At 44.6% G+C, this 17713-nt stretch overlaps 1 protein-coding gene across 4 annotated transcripts in view; it reads right to left on the bottom strand.

Annotated features, from left to right (window-relative positions):
- The window catches only part of H6PD (hexose-6-phosphate dehydrogenase/glucose 1-dehydrogenase), a 41496-nt gene extending 24258 nt beyond the window's left edge, over positions 1 to 17238 (bottom strand). The window contains exons 1-4 of one of the 4 annotated variants that reach the window (XM_060201419.1): positions 16821 to 17238; positions 13598 to 13696; positions 6651 to 7287; positions 5389 to 5506 (exon numbers count right to left, since the gene is read on the bottom strand). In XM_060201419.1, coding sequence (XP_060057402.1) covers positions 5389 to 5506; positions 6651 to 7268 — 736 coding nt within the window. In that variant the 5' untranslated portion in view covers positions 7269 to 7287; positions 13598 to 13696; positions 16821 to 17238. Of the gene's footprint in view, positions 1 to 5388; positions 5507 to 6650; positions 7288 to 11439; positions 11672 to 13597; positions 13697 to 16820 lie in introns of those variants that run through there. The other 3 variants (XM_060201420.1, XM_016192954.2, XM_007534156.3) reach the window with 3 other exon arrangements.
- Positions 17239 to 17713: the final 475 nt, after the last annotated feature.

The following is a 17713-nucleotide window of genomic DNA, read 5'->3' as shown; positions in this document are numbered from 1 at the left end:
CTCCCTCCAGCCAATAAAGAGGCTTAAACTAAGGCTTCAGCTACTAAGAGCTGGAGAATAGAGCAGCTGCTGGAAGGTGCCTGAGCAGATCCTGGCAGGAAAGTCAGCCACTAAAGACCTATGCCGACAGGCCACTGAAGCAGGAGAGTACAGTTGTGAGAAGCTTGGGTTGGCATGTCAAAAATATTAGCACTCACAGGAGAAATGACACCCCACCTGGAGAGCTAAACTTAGTCCAGTAAAAACAGTCTCCTTTCTGCAATGCCTTCCCAGAAGTCATGAAAAGAGGTAGAAGGGATCATCTTACACCAAGGCTTAGTGGTCTGGCCAAGGTCAAACCTTGATTGGCTTATGTCATTGCTTCAGGAGACCCTGATGTAGAGTTCTGGGGTATTTATGGCTTTCAGGGGCTCACTGGGATGGAAGGGAGCTTTCCTCTCCCCATTCCGTGCTCCCCACTTCTGCCTATGCAGCAGCCTTGACTGTAGCAAACTCCTCTGGGCCAGAGGCTGCAGCAGAGGAAAAAAAAAAAACTATACATATAGTGGTGGAGGGAGGGGGTGAGGGAGCCAGGGAAGTCAACCTCTACCCATTTGTGTGTTGTGTGTATGGGAGGATGGAGTGCAAGATCGCTTTCTCTCCTCTCCTCTCCTCTCCCGGATCAACTAGGAATACCAAAGGAGACCACCCGGACCGAAACAAGACAGGACTAGAATGACCACAGGAACCCAGTAAATCACCCGTGAGTACAAACACGCGTGGCTGGTGACAGAGAGGAGAGAGGGGCCTAAGGAGAGATTGAGTGACTGCTAACATTCAGCAGTTTATCAGTGGAGACACCACCTCCAGTCTGCTCCACAACAAGGGGACAGCTGAAGGGAGGAAAGGACTCCCCAGAGACTCACCAAGTGCAACTCTGAGTCTCCATTGCTACTACCCTCAGAATCTGGAGCAGCAACAGGGAGGGACACCAGGGTACAGAGATCTAACCGGGAAACTCAGGAGAAGACCTATACCTCCTTGGCATAGCTGAGGGGCTGTGAAAGTCTCTTTGCATAACCACTGGATTATCTCTGCCACACCCTGCTTTATCTCTTGGTCAGGAGTCAGTGATTAATGTAAGAAGCCTATTGATAGTTTAAAAGCCCTCAGGCACCCATAGCCTACAGGGAAGATAAAAAAGAGGCTTTTACACCACTGAGCTCCAACTCAGGGGTTGAAAAAAAACTGTTAACTTCCACCACAGTAAACCCTTTAATTAAATTACTTAGACACAAGTCAATCCAGGCAATAGTGATCAATAATTTTAAAAGTACTAATAAAGGGAACTCATAACATAATATATAAAATGGCTAAAACAACAAGAAAAAATATTGGAGACTCGAACCAGGACAAGAGTCCAGCTAAAAGTCCTCCAGAGGGTGAAGCACAAAACAACGAGTTCAACATCCAAACATTAGCTAAGGAAATAATAACAGGAGTGAGTAAAGAATTTGAAAAAATTGTAATCAGAAATGCAGGAACAACAAATGAGAATATGGAAGAAAATTCTAATAATCTCATGGTTATTAGAGAGCTGAAAGCTGAAATCTCTGAGCTAAGAAGGCAACTAGCTGAACAAGCTAAAACAGTATCAGAGCAGGGCAACAAAACAGATGAACTCCAGAAAGCAGTAGAGGGCAGAGAGAACAGAATCTATGAGGCTGAAGACAGAATTAGCAAGATTGAGGATGAATTAGAGACAACTAAAAAATAAGTAAGAGATCTCAAAAAGAGATTAAGAGATGCTGAAAACAACAACAGAGTCCTATGGGATGACTTCAAAAGAAACAATATACGCATTATTGGCTTACCAGAGGAAGAAAGAGAAGGAGAGGAAGAAAGCATTCTCCAGGCCATAATAGCTGAAAATTTCTCTAGTCTAGACAACACCAAAGACATAAAGATTCAAGAAGCCCAGAGGGTCCCAAACAGAATTAACCCAGACCTAAAGACACCAAGACATGTCATACTTAGAATGGAAAGGAATAAGGATAAAGAAAGGATCCTCAAGGCTGCAAGAGAAAAACAAAGAGTCACTTACAAAGGAAAACCCATAAGATTAGCAGCAGACTTCTCCATACAAACACTACAGGCCAGAAGAGAATGGCAAGATATCCATCGAGTGCTCAATGAGAAAGGCTTTCAGCCAAGAATACTATATCCTGCTAGATTGTCATTCAGACTAGATGGAAGCATCAAAACCTTCTCAGACAAGCAACAGTTGAAGGAAGCAACCATCACCAAGCCTGCCCTGAAAGAAGTTCTGAAGGGTCTCCTATAAACAACCAGACCACCACAAATAGGACATATATCAAAACACTCTAAAACTCTACAAGAATGGCGTTAAAATATCTTCAATCTTTGATATCAATAAATGTCAATGGCCTGAATTCACCTATTAAAAGACACAGAGTAGGAAGATGGATCAGAAAACACAACCCAACAATATGTTGTCTACAGGAAACTCACCTAACGCAACAAGATAAACACAGACTTAAAGTGAAAGGATGGAAAACTATCAGTCAAGCCAATGGCCCACAAAAAAGGGCAGGAATAGCTATTCTCATATCTGACATGATAGACTTTAAAATAGATAAGATTAAAAAAGATAGGAATGGACACTACTTAATGCTCAGAGGATCAATCAAGAGGACTTAACAATTATTAATATCTATGCACCCAATGAGAAGCCATCTAAATACATCAAACTTCTACTGAAAGAGCTACAGCAATATATTAACAGTAACACAATCATAGTAGGGGACTTCAACACCCCACTCTCTCAACTTGACAGATCATCCAGGAAGAAAATCAGTAAAGACATAAGGGAGCTAAATGAAGAGATAGATAAACTAGAACTATTGGACATTTTCAGAGTCATTCATCCCAAGAAACTGGAATACACATTTTACTCAAATCCACATGGATCATTCTCAAGGATAGACCATATGTTAGGTCACAAAGACAGCATCAGCCAATTCAAGAGCACTGAAATCATCCCAAGCATCTTCTCAGACCACAGTGGGAGGATGGAGTGCATCCAAATGACCCTGCAGCACAGTAGTCCCTGTCCTGAGCATGAAGCAGCCAGGAAGGAAAAAAAAAATCCCCATTTCCCAGACCTGTTTTACAGCCCTCACCTTCCCACCATCCAGCCACTCAGGAGCCACTCCCCAGCCTCCCACCCCCATCCCATAGGGCTTCAGTGGAACAGTTGGACTACGGGGCACAGCAGGTGAAAGAAGGTCTCAGCACTTGGCTCTTCAGCCTAACAGCATCCTCCAACCCTGCCTGGGAACCCTCCTGACTACACACATACCTGCTGCAGCCCAGTCCTGTGACCTCAAGCCCAGGAGAATATGCAGCAAGGTCTTTATGTGCCAGGTACTAGATATAGTGGGGTATCTGTGGGGCCCACAGCTCCAGACTTGTTACTCCAGCCTGAATTAGAATTCATGATGACCTGTGGGGGTTGGATTCTAAAGCAGGAACAGAGAAGTTACTGAGGATCATTGTTCAGGCCACTGAAGCTGCACCAGATTGCTTTCTTGGGAAACAGACAATACTGGTTGTCCTGTATTGTCTAAGACCTGTGTGGTAAAGGCAGAACTCATTCTACACCAAAGGCCCCATATCCAGAGAGGCTCCAGTTGCTATTGGCTGAGTCACTTTCTGAGACTGACTGTTCTGGATCTGTGTATAAAACTGGCAGATAAACAGATGAAGCAGAGAAGCCTCACCCCAAGACAGCTGCAGTACTACTGATCCTCTCTGAAAAGCAGTGTGGTATCAGACTAGCATTGCAAGAGAGAAAGAGATGACCCAGGGACTAAGCTCGTGGCAGCAAAGCAATACAAATCTTCATTCATACGAGCACCTCAGAGTCAGGCGGTGGCACACCTGGTTAAGCCACGTGGCGCCAACTGCAATGGCTGGCATCAGCCTCTACACACCTGCCCTCCGCCAGCTCAGGACCCAGAAGAGACAAAAGACAGAAACAGAAGAGGTTTGACAATACCATACATTGTTAGAGAAGGGGTGGCAAAAGGCAAAAGGGGCCAGGAATGGTATGGATCTCCCCAGCAACTGTTGCTAGGGGTTCAACTGGCAGGATTAGCAATACCCTGTGGGGATATAGGAAGAAGACATTTAGTCATTTGTAAGACAAAGAAGAAGATTGATATGTAGATAATAAAGGGATGGGCTATAGTAGCAGGGAATGTAGGGTGCTTTGTGAGCCCTGCTAAGCTCAACCACATCTGTACAATTTCCCAACAGTGTGGGTTATGCCCTTAGTGCCGCATCTCCCTCAGGACTGGTAAATCCCCAGCTGCCCGAACCATTCTAGGCTGAGGGCATAGTGCCCAGCCAAGCATAAAGGCTCTATGCTCTAGAAATGGCAGCAGGGAAACTTTCCCACTCAGAGCCCACACCCTGAAGATGAGGCTGTGCCTGTGATTTGGTCCCACACAACAGGGCTCCCTTTGCTTATACTTGGACTATTGAGTTGCTGTTCATGTCAGATTCTCCATGAGACCAACAGACCAGGGTAGGCTTCTGTATGCCTTTCTGTCTTGTCTTCTTTTTTTCCTTTCACTATAACCCAGAGATATCTTTATAAGGAAAAGCGTAACTGCAGGCTACCCATTGTCTGAGAAAATTTTTAAAAAAAAAGTACATATAGCCAATACTCAAAAAAAAGTGATGGAATCATAAATGCCAGAGTTTAGTGTACTTTATCTGCTTCCATCTCCATTCTGCTCATCTCACAGGTGAGGGAAGTAATATGCTGAGGTCACCCAAGTGATAAGGGGGATGAGTCCAACACTCAAGCCTTCCTGGCTCCCAGAATCAACACTGCTTTTTTGTTCATGATTTACTCAGCATGGGCTTTGTCTATGGCAGGGACCAGAGAGGAGGGAGAGGGACAAAAATTGATGGGGACTCAAGAGTGAGGAAAAGTAAGGAGTCAATGGGAGAAGCACCCCAGACAAAGGGGCCACCACGCAAATAAGAAAGTCTCAGGAGCCTTCATGCAGCTTCCCAAGGTCTCCAGGACATTCACATCGAACTCAGGTTAACTGCAGACTTTACTGTTGGCCAACTGTTTCAGGGTCTGAGCCAAGTTTACTTAGCTTCCCTGTACTCTTCCCAAGGGCAGCAGTGATGATTCAGGCTTTGCTTTCAGGACCTAAGGTTGAGCAGAGCTAGGCATACAGCAGGCCCCAGAGGGAGACCACATATTGGCAGACTTCTCTTTGAGAAGCATGGGTCAGAGCACAGGCCCTTGACAGACATGAAGCAGAGGAAGCAGGGGAGGCCAAAAGAGTGGGACCACTCACGCACCTTCTGCATCCACTGTCTCCTTCATGATGATCTCCACCCTCTCCACGTGGTGTCGGTTCCAGAGCCCATCCAACGCTTTTCGGTTCTGGTCTCGGAAAGGCAGGATCTGAGCCACGGCCTGCCAGGGAAGGGACTGGTTGTGTCTGGGTACTTCTCAAGAGGAAGAAGGAATCCTGACTCCAAAGAAGAGCCCCAGCCTCTCTATTCCTTAGGTTCAGAGAAGGCTAACAGTCCCCTGACTCCAGAAGCTTTCAGATCAGGAAGGCTTCGAAAACCTTTTAAGTAACTTCTAATAGATGAGTGGCATTTAATTTTATCAAGAAAAATATTTTGGATGTTCTTTTTTTTTAAGATTTCAAATATTTAATTTATTTATTATTTTTATATATTTGATTTAATATTTTAATGATAGAGACACACAGAGAGAAAGACAGAGAAAAAGACCAGAGCACTGCTCTGGAACCTCAAAGCCTCCGGCCTGAAAGCTATCTTCTATTACCATCAATTTTTAATAAAAGGAAGATAACTGCACACCAAAGAATGCAGCAAGAAAAAAAAACTCAGATTGCGTACATTCAGCATTTTTCTCTTCTCACCTTTGGAGATCCACTAGTGAAAACCTTACCAGGACAGGCCCAGTTCTGAGGACCACTCTTTGTGGTCCAAACAGAAAATAGGGATGGATGGAAAGTGATGCCTCTGTCCAAGGGGACTATGTACCCACCCATGTGGTATGGATTCCCATGCTGGTCAGAACAAGATCTGCTGGGAGTTCTGAGAAGAGATGCCCCAGGGTCAGATCAGCTCCACACATGGTGATGGTCCTAGGTGAGATGCACAGACCAAGTCCCTATTCAGGTTGAAGATATTGTCATCAGCTTTCTGGCTCAAAACAGAACTCAAAAAGAAAAGATTTGTGGAAAGAAAAGGGAGATGGGTTGGGGACATGAGGGTGAATTCTGGTTCTCACAGCATAGACAACTGGAAACACAGCTGTAGAAGATGCAGAGATGCTGAGAAATCTGAGCCCTGGCTTGGAAAAGAAGACAGGGTACACAACAGAACAAGTGGGGACATACATGGACAAAGCTGAGCAGCCTGCCCTTACTCCTTTTCTTTCACCTCCTGGTCACTTTCAAGACAAGGCTGGAGCTCAGAGCTCAGGATACTTTTCAGGCCTAATTTCACTCATAGTGAGTACACTTGTTAATAGGTTGTCCCTGTCCCAGCTCATAGCAACCCTGAAGCTCACTGAAGCTCACCTGCTTGCCCAGGTAATGGTCTACTCGGTACATCTCCTGCTCTTGGAAAAAGTTCCCAAGTTCTGTGGCCAGCTGCTGGGCAGAGAGGTGATCCCGGCCAAAGGGCTTCTCAAGGACAACGCGCAGCCAAGCACCAGGACTGGGACGGCAGCTGCTGTTGATGTTGCGGGCAATGTCCGCATAGGCAAAGGATGGTACCGAGAAGTAGAAAATTCTGCCGGCTTCCCAGCGGCCTTCATGCAGAACCTGTGCCTCAATGTCCTTGTTCAGAGCCAGATAGTCCTCAGATGTCTTCAGGGAGCGGTACTGGCTTAGCCCCTGGAACTGATCTTTGAGTTTCACACAGCGATCAGGGGCCATGTCCTTGGGACAGGAGAGGGTCTTCAGAATCTTTGCCAGGGTCTCTTGGCCCTGCTTAGTATCCACCAGAGCAGACCCATGAAAGCTTAAGCTGTGGCCCTTCCCTGCCTCATCCAGGTACAGCTGGAACAGTCCCTGCCATAAGTACTTTCTAGCCAGGTCTCCAGTGGCTCCCAGCAGGATTATGGAGACATGTCCCTGGAGCTCCTGGGCCTGCAGGCAGCCCAGAAGGGCCATGCACAAGGCCAATGTGAGCATTTTCCAAAAGCTTGGGTGCCTAGGAAAGGCAGACAAGGAAGAAGGAAAGATTAGACATCGCTTGAGTGCTTTTCAGTAAACAGATTTCTAGGCTAGCAAACAGTTCCTGCCAGGCAAGTTATGTGTTCCTCAGAAAAATACTAAAGCCCCATAGCTTCCCACTCCCTCTTCAACAGTCTGGCTTCTGTGCAAGGAAGTTAGAGGGCAAGGAGCCTTTTCCATAAACAGGGACTGTGCCTGGAAAGGGGAGAAGGGACTTTCTAGAGATGGGCCACTTTGTCATCAAGAGCACAAGGAAGTGGCCTCAGACACCAAAGGAGCCAGCAGGGCTGCCATAGACTGCAGCTGTTCACATAGGTCAGCCTTATCTAGGAGTATCAGGATGGTGAAGAGATGGTAGCAGACTCTCAGGTGGTAGATGGCTGGCACATCGAGGGGCCATGGCCTCCACTCCATTCTCTCTGCTCTTCCCTTATCTACAGTGCTTCAAGCACAAAGCAAATATTAACCTTTACTTCAGCATAACAGAAAAAAAAAAAAAAAGAGTCTGGTCCCCAGTTCAACTCCTTACTTTGGACAATGATTTAACCTCTTTGAATCTCTGGTTTCCTCATCTGAAATAAGGGTAGTAGTGGTACCTATACCATGGGGTTGTAATAAGGATAAAAGGAGTTTATAATATACTTAGGACAATGCCTACCACCTATAAACTATAGCCATTACCCTGGGATATTAATGCAGCAATAAACACTGAATGCCAGTATGTTCCAAACAATGAATAGATCCTGTGTGTACTAGGGCTCACTAGGCCCAGACAAGAACCCAATGTAGTGAGAGCTATTATTACAGAAAAAAAAAAAAAAAAACTGAGGCTCAGGAAGGTGCCATCCCCAACATAAAATGATGGGAGAATCCGATGAGCTGCAGGTCCCAGATCCTCATCTTGACTTGACTGTCCAACAATTGCAAACTATAGCCTCCTCAAGGGGAGCTACACATCTTGGCTGGTTTTCATCCCAGTTTGAAGTATATGGCATGTATAAAGGTGAGAGGTCCTGGGCTTGACACAAATGCACAGTAATACTTTTTTTTTTTTCTGGCCTTCCATTCTGACCAAGATTGTAGGGCTAACTGTGTCCATCTCTTCTCCTGCCACCCTCCAATTGTCCAGTTCCCCATGAAGACTAGTAAGTGAGGAGGAAAGTAGCCTTGGTCAGAGTGGACACTCAGACATTAGCAGGGATGGGATCCAGTCTGGGGCACAGAAATAACAAAGGGACTAGTATTACTGAATTAGCGCCTATTAAGTGGCAGACATTTTACTGAATAAAGGGTTTTAAAAAAATTCTTTGGAGTTGGGCAGTACTAAAGTGGGTTAAGCACAGGTGGTGCAAAGCACAAGGACCGGCTTAAGGATCCCAGTTGGAGCCCCAGGCTCCCCATCTGCAGGGGAGTCACTTTACAAATGGGAGTTGCAGTTAAGCACACGTGGTGCTTAAGGACCAAACCAGCATAAGCTTCCTGGTTCCAGCCCCCAGCTTCCCACCATCAGGGGAGTCACTTCACAGGCGGTCACAGGTCTATCTTTCTCTCCCCCTCTCTGTCTCCCCCTCCTCTCTCCATTTCTCTCTGTCCTAACAATGACAACATCAATAATAACAATAAAAACAACAAGGGCAACAAAAGAGAAAATAAATAAATAAATAAAATTTTAAAAAATTCTTTGGACAGGGAGATAGTATAGTGGTTATGCAAAGACTTTCATGTCTGAGGCTCCAAAGTCCCAGGTTCAGTCCCTAGCACCACCATAAGCCAGAGCTGAGTTTATTGTCTCTCTCCCATTAAAATAAAACTAATAAAATATACTTAAAAAAAAAAAAGAAAAAGAAAAAGAAAAATCTTTAGTAAAAGTTTACAGTCTGTCAGTATAGATAGGGAAAGTTTTACAAAAGGCCCTGAAGATCTGGACAACAACCTTTCCCTCACCCCTACATTTCCTCTTACTGAGGGGCCCCATCTCACCCTGACTCTGACCTCAGCCCCTCCTCCCACTTTTCATTTTCCTTTGCTGCTTTTTCCTCTCTCTCTCTCTCAAAATCTAGCCATATAGTGGCTTCATTTAGTGGCCAGATAAAAATGAGGGTCCAACAATAGCCTCTGTACTAGAATCCTAAGGACACCAGTCATTTCTAGATCTTTTAAATATGAGAACTTTAACTGGAGAACAGAAGACTACTAGAGTAACCTCCCAACCTTCCTCTTCCACTCTCCTTTTAGCCACAGATGGACCATAGGACCATTCTTTTGTCACCAACCCATGTCCATGGCCCTTAATGCTCTTCTTTTTCAACCAGTAATCACCCTGTTCTGGATGGAAAGAAAAGCTATAAGGTCAGTACAGGAGAGGAGCAGCAAGAAATCTGAAACTCAAGAGAACAGCTCCTATAAAAGAAGCCACCAGCTGGCAAGTTGCATTGCAGAGCTGCTGATGGGAGGCTGCAAAGGGAGGAACTTGAACCTAGATGGGCAGAGCCTAGGGGTCAGTCTCTACCCCGTACAGAGGATTGCAAAAAACCAAGAGGAATGGCTGCCAAGCCACCACCCTCTAGTCAGTCCAGTTCTGATACAGGTTTCTGGGATATCTTTCTTGTTTCAGTTCTTGGTGCTCAGGTTAGTCTCTCTTATCTCATGTTTTTGGTCTCAGCATTCTCTTAAACAAGTAACAAATCACAGAAATAAGCTGTTAAATAATCAGAAAACAATCCTTTTCTAAACCAGTGTGTGTAAATGTGTGTGTGTGTGTGTGTGTGTATGTGTGATTTTTTAAAATGCAGATTCTGGTGCAATGGGCCAGGGGAGGAGCCTGTAGTACTGCTAGCTATTTCCAAGAGCACACTTAAACCAGATAGTTGGGGACAATGAGCAGTGGAGTACAGAACATGACTCTCACTACAGTAAAATGTCAGAGTCAACTGGAGGGGTTTCAAAATACCTACCTATGGCCTCCTATTCCATTCATCAAGACTATGAACTTCTGACTCAGTAAGTCCAGAGCAGGTGCAAAAATAGGCGTTTCAAAACAACTCCAAGTGTCCTGCCCACTATAAAAACTGACTAACTACTGACAATACCTAACATTTGTCAAGTGATTCACATATGCAGACAATTTAAATGTACCATATCAATATTTCCTCTGTGTAATCATGTAATGGAGGCTCTGCCAGTTTCACAGTCAAGGGACTGGTGGGTGAGGTTGACTGTCACAAAGTTAAGAGCCCACCCCTATCCCCCAAAAAGTTTTCCCAATAAGGTAGAAGAATATGGAATTTGGGCTCAAGACTCCTAGCTATCTGAGCTTACTACATGGTCACTTGAGGTCCAAGTTTCTTCATCTGTGAAACAGGGCTAGTACTGTAAAACTAAATAGTGTGTGTATATGTGAAGTTTAGCTGAAATGAAACCTTTGACCAAAATGCTATAAAACACTAATTAAGTCAACAACATGTAAAGTACCTCCTGGGCCCCAAGATTGGCATAACCCATAAGTGTCAGGAAAAACTAAACAGTTCCCTCATTTCAGAAGCTACAGAGGCCAGCACTACAAATAGCAACAAGAACTAACTCTGGCACTTAGAAAACCTTTCCTGTTTGTACTATTCTTCTGAACAATTAAACTGCCTGGAACAACTTAATTATAGTTACTGGGCCTCAGTTTCCTCACCTATGAAATGAAGAGACTGAACTAAAGGGTGTACAATACTTTACACCTGTGTTTTACCAGGAAAAGTGATAATGACACTATCATCAAAGCGAAGAGCTCTTCCTCTCCAATAAGGCAGTTAAGTGCAATGCAGCAGCTGGAAATACAGAGCTAAAACATGATTCAATAAGCTAAAAAACAAGTGTTATTTAGAAGATAAGACAAAACTCTCTGAAGCTATAATTCAAGTGTGTGGAAGATGCTATTTCATTTACAATAATTCCTATTCAAGGCATTTGGCAGAAACACACTGTTCCACAGAGCAGGATGCAGGAGGGTTCACTCTGGTGCAGGAAAAGCATCTCCTGATAGGCTCCTCTTAAAATCAGGACTGACTGGGCACACATCCATAGCCAGGGCACCTTCACTGTCTCACTGAAAGAGTTCTTACCAGGCATCCTAGAGACTCACCTTTTAAAGCAATGCACTGCTTACATACCCAAATGTGTGAATGCTGATTTGTCTGGTCACAGGCTTTGAATCAGAATTAGGGATCCAGTCTTTCTGTCTGCCCAATTGCCAGGGTGAATACTCATGTAGCTGTGACTGTAGCCTGGTACTAGGGCTCCAGCGGCAGAGTGGTTTCTGGTAAACCACAGGGGCAGGAACTTGGTTCCCAGCAAGCAAGGGGTGGAGAAAGCTACTAAGGGATGAGATCAAAGGTCAGTGGTTGCTGGTGCCCTGGCTTCCTTACCCAATGTCTCACTTTGACCTTTACCTTTACAGGTTAGAAGAGAGGGAAATTCTCTGTACATCACAATCCATGAATTTGGACCTTTTTTATATTATTATTATTATTATTATTATTATTATTATTATTATTATTAGGTAGAAACCAAGAGAAATTGAGAGAGAAGGGAAAGGCAGACAGAGAGGCATTTACAACACTTCTTCCGGACTTGTGAGGTTTTCCTCCTGTAGGTGGGGGCTGGGGGCTTGAGCCTAGGTCCTTTTAGACCTTTTAAAAAAAACAAAAGTTGAAACTAAAGGTCATTTTTAACTATAGCCTAAGGGGATGTGCCCCACTGTTTCTATAATCTCCAACTCAAGCAGTTTTCTCACTATCTTCCCTTCTTGGCAGGGCCCATCAGTTCAAGTACATCCAGGAATCAAAGACTTTATCAGTGAGTGAGCTGTGCTTTGCATTTGTTTCCCTCAGCACTGGACTGGGGACAAAGATACCTGAGGGAGTTGTGAGGCCCTGTCCCTCCAAAATCTCAGAGATTCTTTATCCCTATCATCTCTTTAGGTAGCAATCTTGGGTTTCTATAACCCAAATGGTATGCTTGAGCAACCCTGAACATGCATACAAGATTCAACTTACAAGTTATTTCCAATAACTCTTCAACCCAGTAGTTAAACGATCATACTTAATAGCCAAATTATATAAAATTATAACTACAAGCACAGCTTGTTTTACTGTTCTTTGCTTTCCTAAATTCCAGACACTGTACTTTATACAAAATAAGTGTCTGCTGCAACCCTCATCAAGCAAGTCTGATCAGCTCTATTGTTTATGCTCACTTAGACAAACATTCAATACATAACGTTACTGCACAGGTTAGACTAAAGAATAGCATAAATACACAGCTTCTCATATGCTCTGGAAAACTATCTGTATGACCTGGTTCAACTCTGACAGTCATATATATATGTTTTGTTTTAACTAGAGTCAGACAAAGACCAGAGCATTGCTCAGCTCTGGTTTATGATGGTGCAAGAGATTAAACTTTGTAGCCTCAGGCATGAAAGCCTTTTTGCACGACCATTATGCTACCTTTTTGTAGTGGTCTGAAACTGAACCTACAATCTCTGTGAAATATGCCTACAGATCAACAGCATTATAAACACACAAAATCAATACTCAATTCCATCACTTCTTAATCTTTTAACTACGTTTTAATATTTTTCTATGCTCTGGAAATTTCTTGCATCTACTGAACCTGTAAAGTGAAGATAATCTGCAATGATGTACTTGAAATTGGCCAAAGTGATTATTTATACCACAGATATTGGCAGATGCTGTTAAGTCACATAGGTTATCCACCCCCCCCCCTTGCAGAGTTGGTTATTAAACATTTACTAGTTCACAACTACCAAGTATTTTTTTTCTTTAATCTCCAGGCAGATCCCTGCCCCCATCTCCCTCCACCCCCACTGCCTAACTACAGACTCACACAATTAGCTGCTATTATAACATTAGCAGAAGCTGGGCATCTAGAAGATTTATCACGTTCAAAATTGAACTGACTTCTCTGCCAGATTATTTTCAATTGAAATCACTTTTCAATTTTCCCTATCCTTAGTAAACAACAACTCTTCCTGTGTGCTCAAGTCAGAATTCTTGGAGCACTCAATCTGTCAGCACATTCTAGTTTTCATCTTCAAATTTTATTTATAATGCAATTGCACACTTATCACTAGCTTTCCTCCTCCTCTTGGGCCTAGCCACCATAACCACTGTCTGCATTAATGTAGAAACCACATAATCAGTCCCCCATTTGTTTGCCTTAACACAGTAATCAAGAGGGATCAATAGTCAGTCATGGTGGCTTGGAAGACAGCTCACCTAGTATGCCCCTTGCCTTGCCATGTGTGTGTCTTGTCCCCAAAGGAGTAACACAGAACCTGGGAAAATTCCAGTGCTATAGTGTCTCTTCCTCTCTATCTGAAATAAAAAGAATGAAGTGAAAAAAATTAATAAGCTTGTCCAGCAGTGGTGAAGCCACATATGGGGCATGAGGCCCCAGCACCAAAATAATAATAACAATAATGACAATGGTGATGATGATGATGATGATAAGAATAATAGTAACAGCAACATATCATTTTTCTTTATGCACAATCTGGCCTCCCACTTATGTCTCTGATATCTTCTATAATTCACCCCTCAGCCCCTCTGGGCTCCAGACACACACCCTCCTGCCTCAGAGCATTTGACCTGCCATTTTCCATGGCTTCCCCCACCCCTATATGTCCACAAGGTTCACCCCCTCTCTAACTTTAATTCACGGCTGAAATGCTACCTTCTCAGTGATGCAGTCTCAGATGACTGGGTAAAACTGCAAACTACCCACCTACCTCATCTCATACTCTCCATCTTCCTCCCCTGCCTTATTTCTCCCATAACACACACAGCACTTTCTAATATACTGTATGTGAAAAGCAACTAATTTTATTTGTTGCCTATCATAACTCCCTCTAAGAAACTAACCACTAATGAGGACAGGCGTTTTGGTTTTTTTCACAGTAGTATCACCAGCATCCAGAACAGAACCTGATAAGCAGAAGGTTCACTGTAAATATTTGCTGAACAAATAGAACAAATATTGATAGGTTCCATTGCACTTATGAGTATTTTGCCTTTAAACAATGTACAAAGGTTTTAAATATTGAATGGTGACTTCATCACTATGACAGCACATCAGCAGCAGCTCAGTACTTATAAAAATACTAGCATGAATAAGAGATATTAATGGGCTATACAGTTTAAGGGCTTGCCATGTATCTTGCCACCTAATTCTTGCCAAAACCCTCAAAGGTAGATACTATTAGCATTGCTATTTTCAGAATGAATTGACAGGAAACTAATAACAACAATAATGATAATGATGATAAGAATAACAATATGTCATTCACCTTTCTGCACAATCTGGCCTCCCAACTTAGGTCTTTGATATCTTCTATAATTCATCCCTCAATCTCTCTGAGCTCCAGACACACATCCTCTTGCCTCAGGGCAGAGAAGTAAAATAACTTATTGAAGGTCAGGCAGTTTATAAGCAACAGGATTTGCATATAGGTCATCTATATGCAAAATAGCTGTAGCATTCACCTCCCACTTACCTGTAATATGTATGATTACAACCCAAAACAGCAAAATTAGAAGCAGTTTATTACCATAGGGGTGAATTCTGTTCCTCTAAGACTGGAATGACCTGACAGGCTATTTATCTTACATAAGCTTGATAGGCAGCTCTGGTCCCCAAAAGTCAAGTTTCTCTGGATACTGTAGTAAATGATCAGGCTTCACAAATCTACAATGCCTGAAAACCCCTGTCCTCCTTAGCATCATGAAGACATTGTATTTAAACCTGAGCTGCTTTATTAAAACCCTACAAGGCTGAGTTGGGCTGGGAAAGAGTTTTCAGGAAACTCGCTAAGTGTGAGAGCTTTTGGAACTAAATCTTTGTTCTGCCACTTCATTGTTGTACGACCTTCAACAAGTTATTGAAATTATCCTCTCTGGACTTCAACCACAAGAGTGGAGAAACAAATTAGTAAGAAGCATAAAATAAGAGAGTCCACATAAAGTAATTGGTGCAATGGTTAGCCTACAGTAAGCACCCATGAAATGTTAGCTTCAATTATTGTTAAACCAGTAGTACCATGAGTAAAGGGATTTTTCTTTCTAGCTTCTTGGCTATGATGCAAAACCAACTAGCCACCCTACAACAGAAGCAAATGTCAAATAATAGCTTACATTTATGACAGTTTCAAAACCTCCCAGTCACATTGATTGAAAAATCAAGGGGGGGGGGGTTAATGCTGAAATAGTAAGAAAAAAATTCCACCACAGGCCAGTAAAATAGCTCATCTGGATAGTGTGCTGCTTTGCCATGTGCAACACTTAGTTTCAAGCCTGCCTTCTGCCTACACACACATTGAAGGAAGCTTCAATACTGTTATCTCTTTCACTTTCACTCTCTTTAAAAAAGAAAAAAAAAGTATAAGAAAAGTCCCCACCCGTTACTGAGGAGTTTATAAATCTGGCCCAAAGAATGTGGAAAGTTAAGAAAAGTCCTAATTGTGGGTCCAGGCTTTTCCTATAAGTCTTTAGAGTAGCATTAAATCACATCACCCGCCATATTATAATGTCTTATCAGAAAACAAACAACAAAATAGATCGTGGCTGTGAAAATACTCTGGGAGGAAATGGGGGCGGGCGGGGGTGAGCACCTGCTTCTAACTCAGGGCAGTAAAATGAAAAATTAGACTTCCTGCTCTGCCCCTGGGTTTAGGGAGAATTGCACAGTGAAGTTTAGCAACAAGGAAGAACATTTTACTTCCTTAAAATCCCATCAATAAAGTGAGAAGTGACAAGGTTACAGATTGTGACGGGGCCTCTTTAGTTTCCCTGTTCTTCCCACAGATATAACTGTTTCTCTTTCAAACTGCCTAAAGCCACCCGAAGGTAACAGTAACTTGGTTAAAAATAACAGATGTTTGCTTAGAGGGGTTATTAAGAAACTGTTACCAAAATGCTGCTTTAAAAAGTATAAGCTCTATGACAGGCCCTAAGTACTTTGACCTCAAATGCTCCTGAAACTTACCAAAAGACTAGCCAATAAATAAATAAATAAATAAGAAGAAAGGAAAGGAAAAGGAAAAAGACAAATTAAAAAAGAAAGGAAAAGAGTAAGCCCAGAGCGTCTACTCTCACTGAAATGAATTCCAGAAAGCCTAAGGAGAGGGGCGCCCATTTATTGTGGACCAGCCTGGAAGAGGTCCAGGAGGGTGCAGGCGGCTGCAAACAGAACCACAGGCCAGAGAGCTGCAGGAGGCAGAGCACGTGTGTTTGGGGGAGGGAGGGGTGGTGGGCTGGAGGGCTCCCAGTGGCAGAAAGGCAGGCGGTGGCCCTGATGACTTCGGAGCCCAGACGCCAACCTCGCTGGCCGGCATAACCACCTACCGACCTTAGGTTCGGCGGCACCAGGGCGCAGCCGCCGTGGGGCTATAAATAACCGGTGGCAGCCAAGCCAGCGGGAAAGTACAGTACGGAGGCAGCTTACTTCGTCTCGCCCTTCAGAGATAGACGCTTCGCGGGTCGTCGCGGGCGGCGCACGACGCGCGGTGTTCCACCCTGGGCTGCGGCCAGGCCCAGGCCCCACGCATCCTTTTCCGCGGGCCGCACCAGCCCCCAGCAGGTGCGCACGTCACCGGGGCCTGCGCCCGGCTGGAAGCGGCGAGCCGGGAAAGCGCGAGGCCAAGTTCAGTTCGGTCCCGGGACACTGCGTCAGCGTCCGCGCGTGCGCCCGACCCTTCCCGCCAGGGTATCGAACCTCCGCGACCTCGGAGCGCGCGCAGCTGGGCCAGGGCGAGGGGTTGCTAGCAGTGGGCTCCGGGCCAGCAATACGGGCGAGCTGCGGGCTCTGGCTAGGGACGCGCGCGCACGGCGGGCCCCCGCGCGAGTGCTGAGCGCGCGCAGGAAGCCCTGGAGAGGCGCGCGCGCCGGAGGGCCGGGCCTGGGGCGGAGGCTCGGCTAGGACCACGCCCCCTGGGTTAGCGTCACCTGCTATGGGAAGGGGGAAAGAGGAGGGGTGTCCAGCGTGTTTCCTAGGTTCTTGTAAACTGAGCATACTGGAGAGTAAAGTGGTTGGGAAAGAGACCGGCCCTCCCTCCTACTGCAGCTCATTCTCTTTTGTGCGAAACTCAGCAGTTTTTAATCTGAGCTGCCATCTGAGGCACTTAGGTACCTCCAGAGGAGACCCGGAAAATGGTTGCAGGGTCCTCCCAGTACTTGAAACGCTTATCTGACCTCCTCCGGGTCTCTCTTTTCTCCATGAGCATCTGGGTTTGCCCCATTTTTACTAACCAGAGGTGGTGATTTAGGGGCTGGTGAGCAATCTTTTGCCAGGCCACCAGTCGGCTTTAAATCTCTGCTTACACTCATGTGACCTTGAAG

This window comes from Erinaceus europaeus, chromosome 11 (assembly GCF_950295315.1).
Source record: "Erinaceus europaeus chromosome 11, mEriEur2.1, whole genome shotgun sequence".
In the NCBI taxonomy this organism is placed as follows: domain Eukaryota; kingdom Metazoa; phylum Chordata; class Mammalia; order Eulipotyphla; family Erinaceidae; genus Erinaceus; species Erinaceus europaeus.
This window is presented reverse-complemented; position numbering and strand designations above follow the sequence as displayed.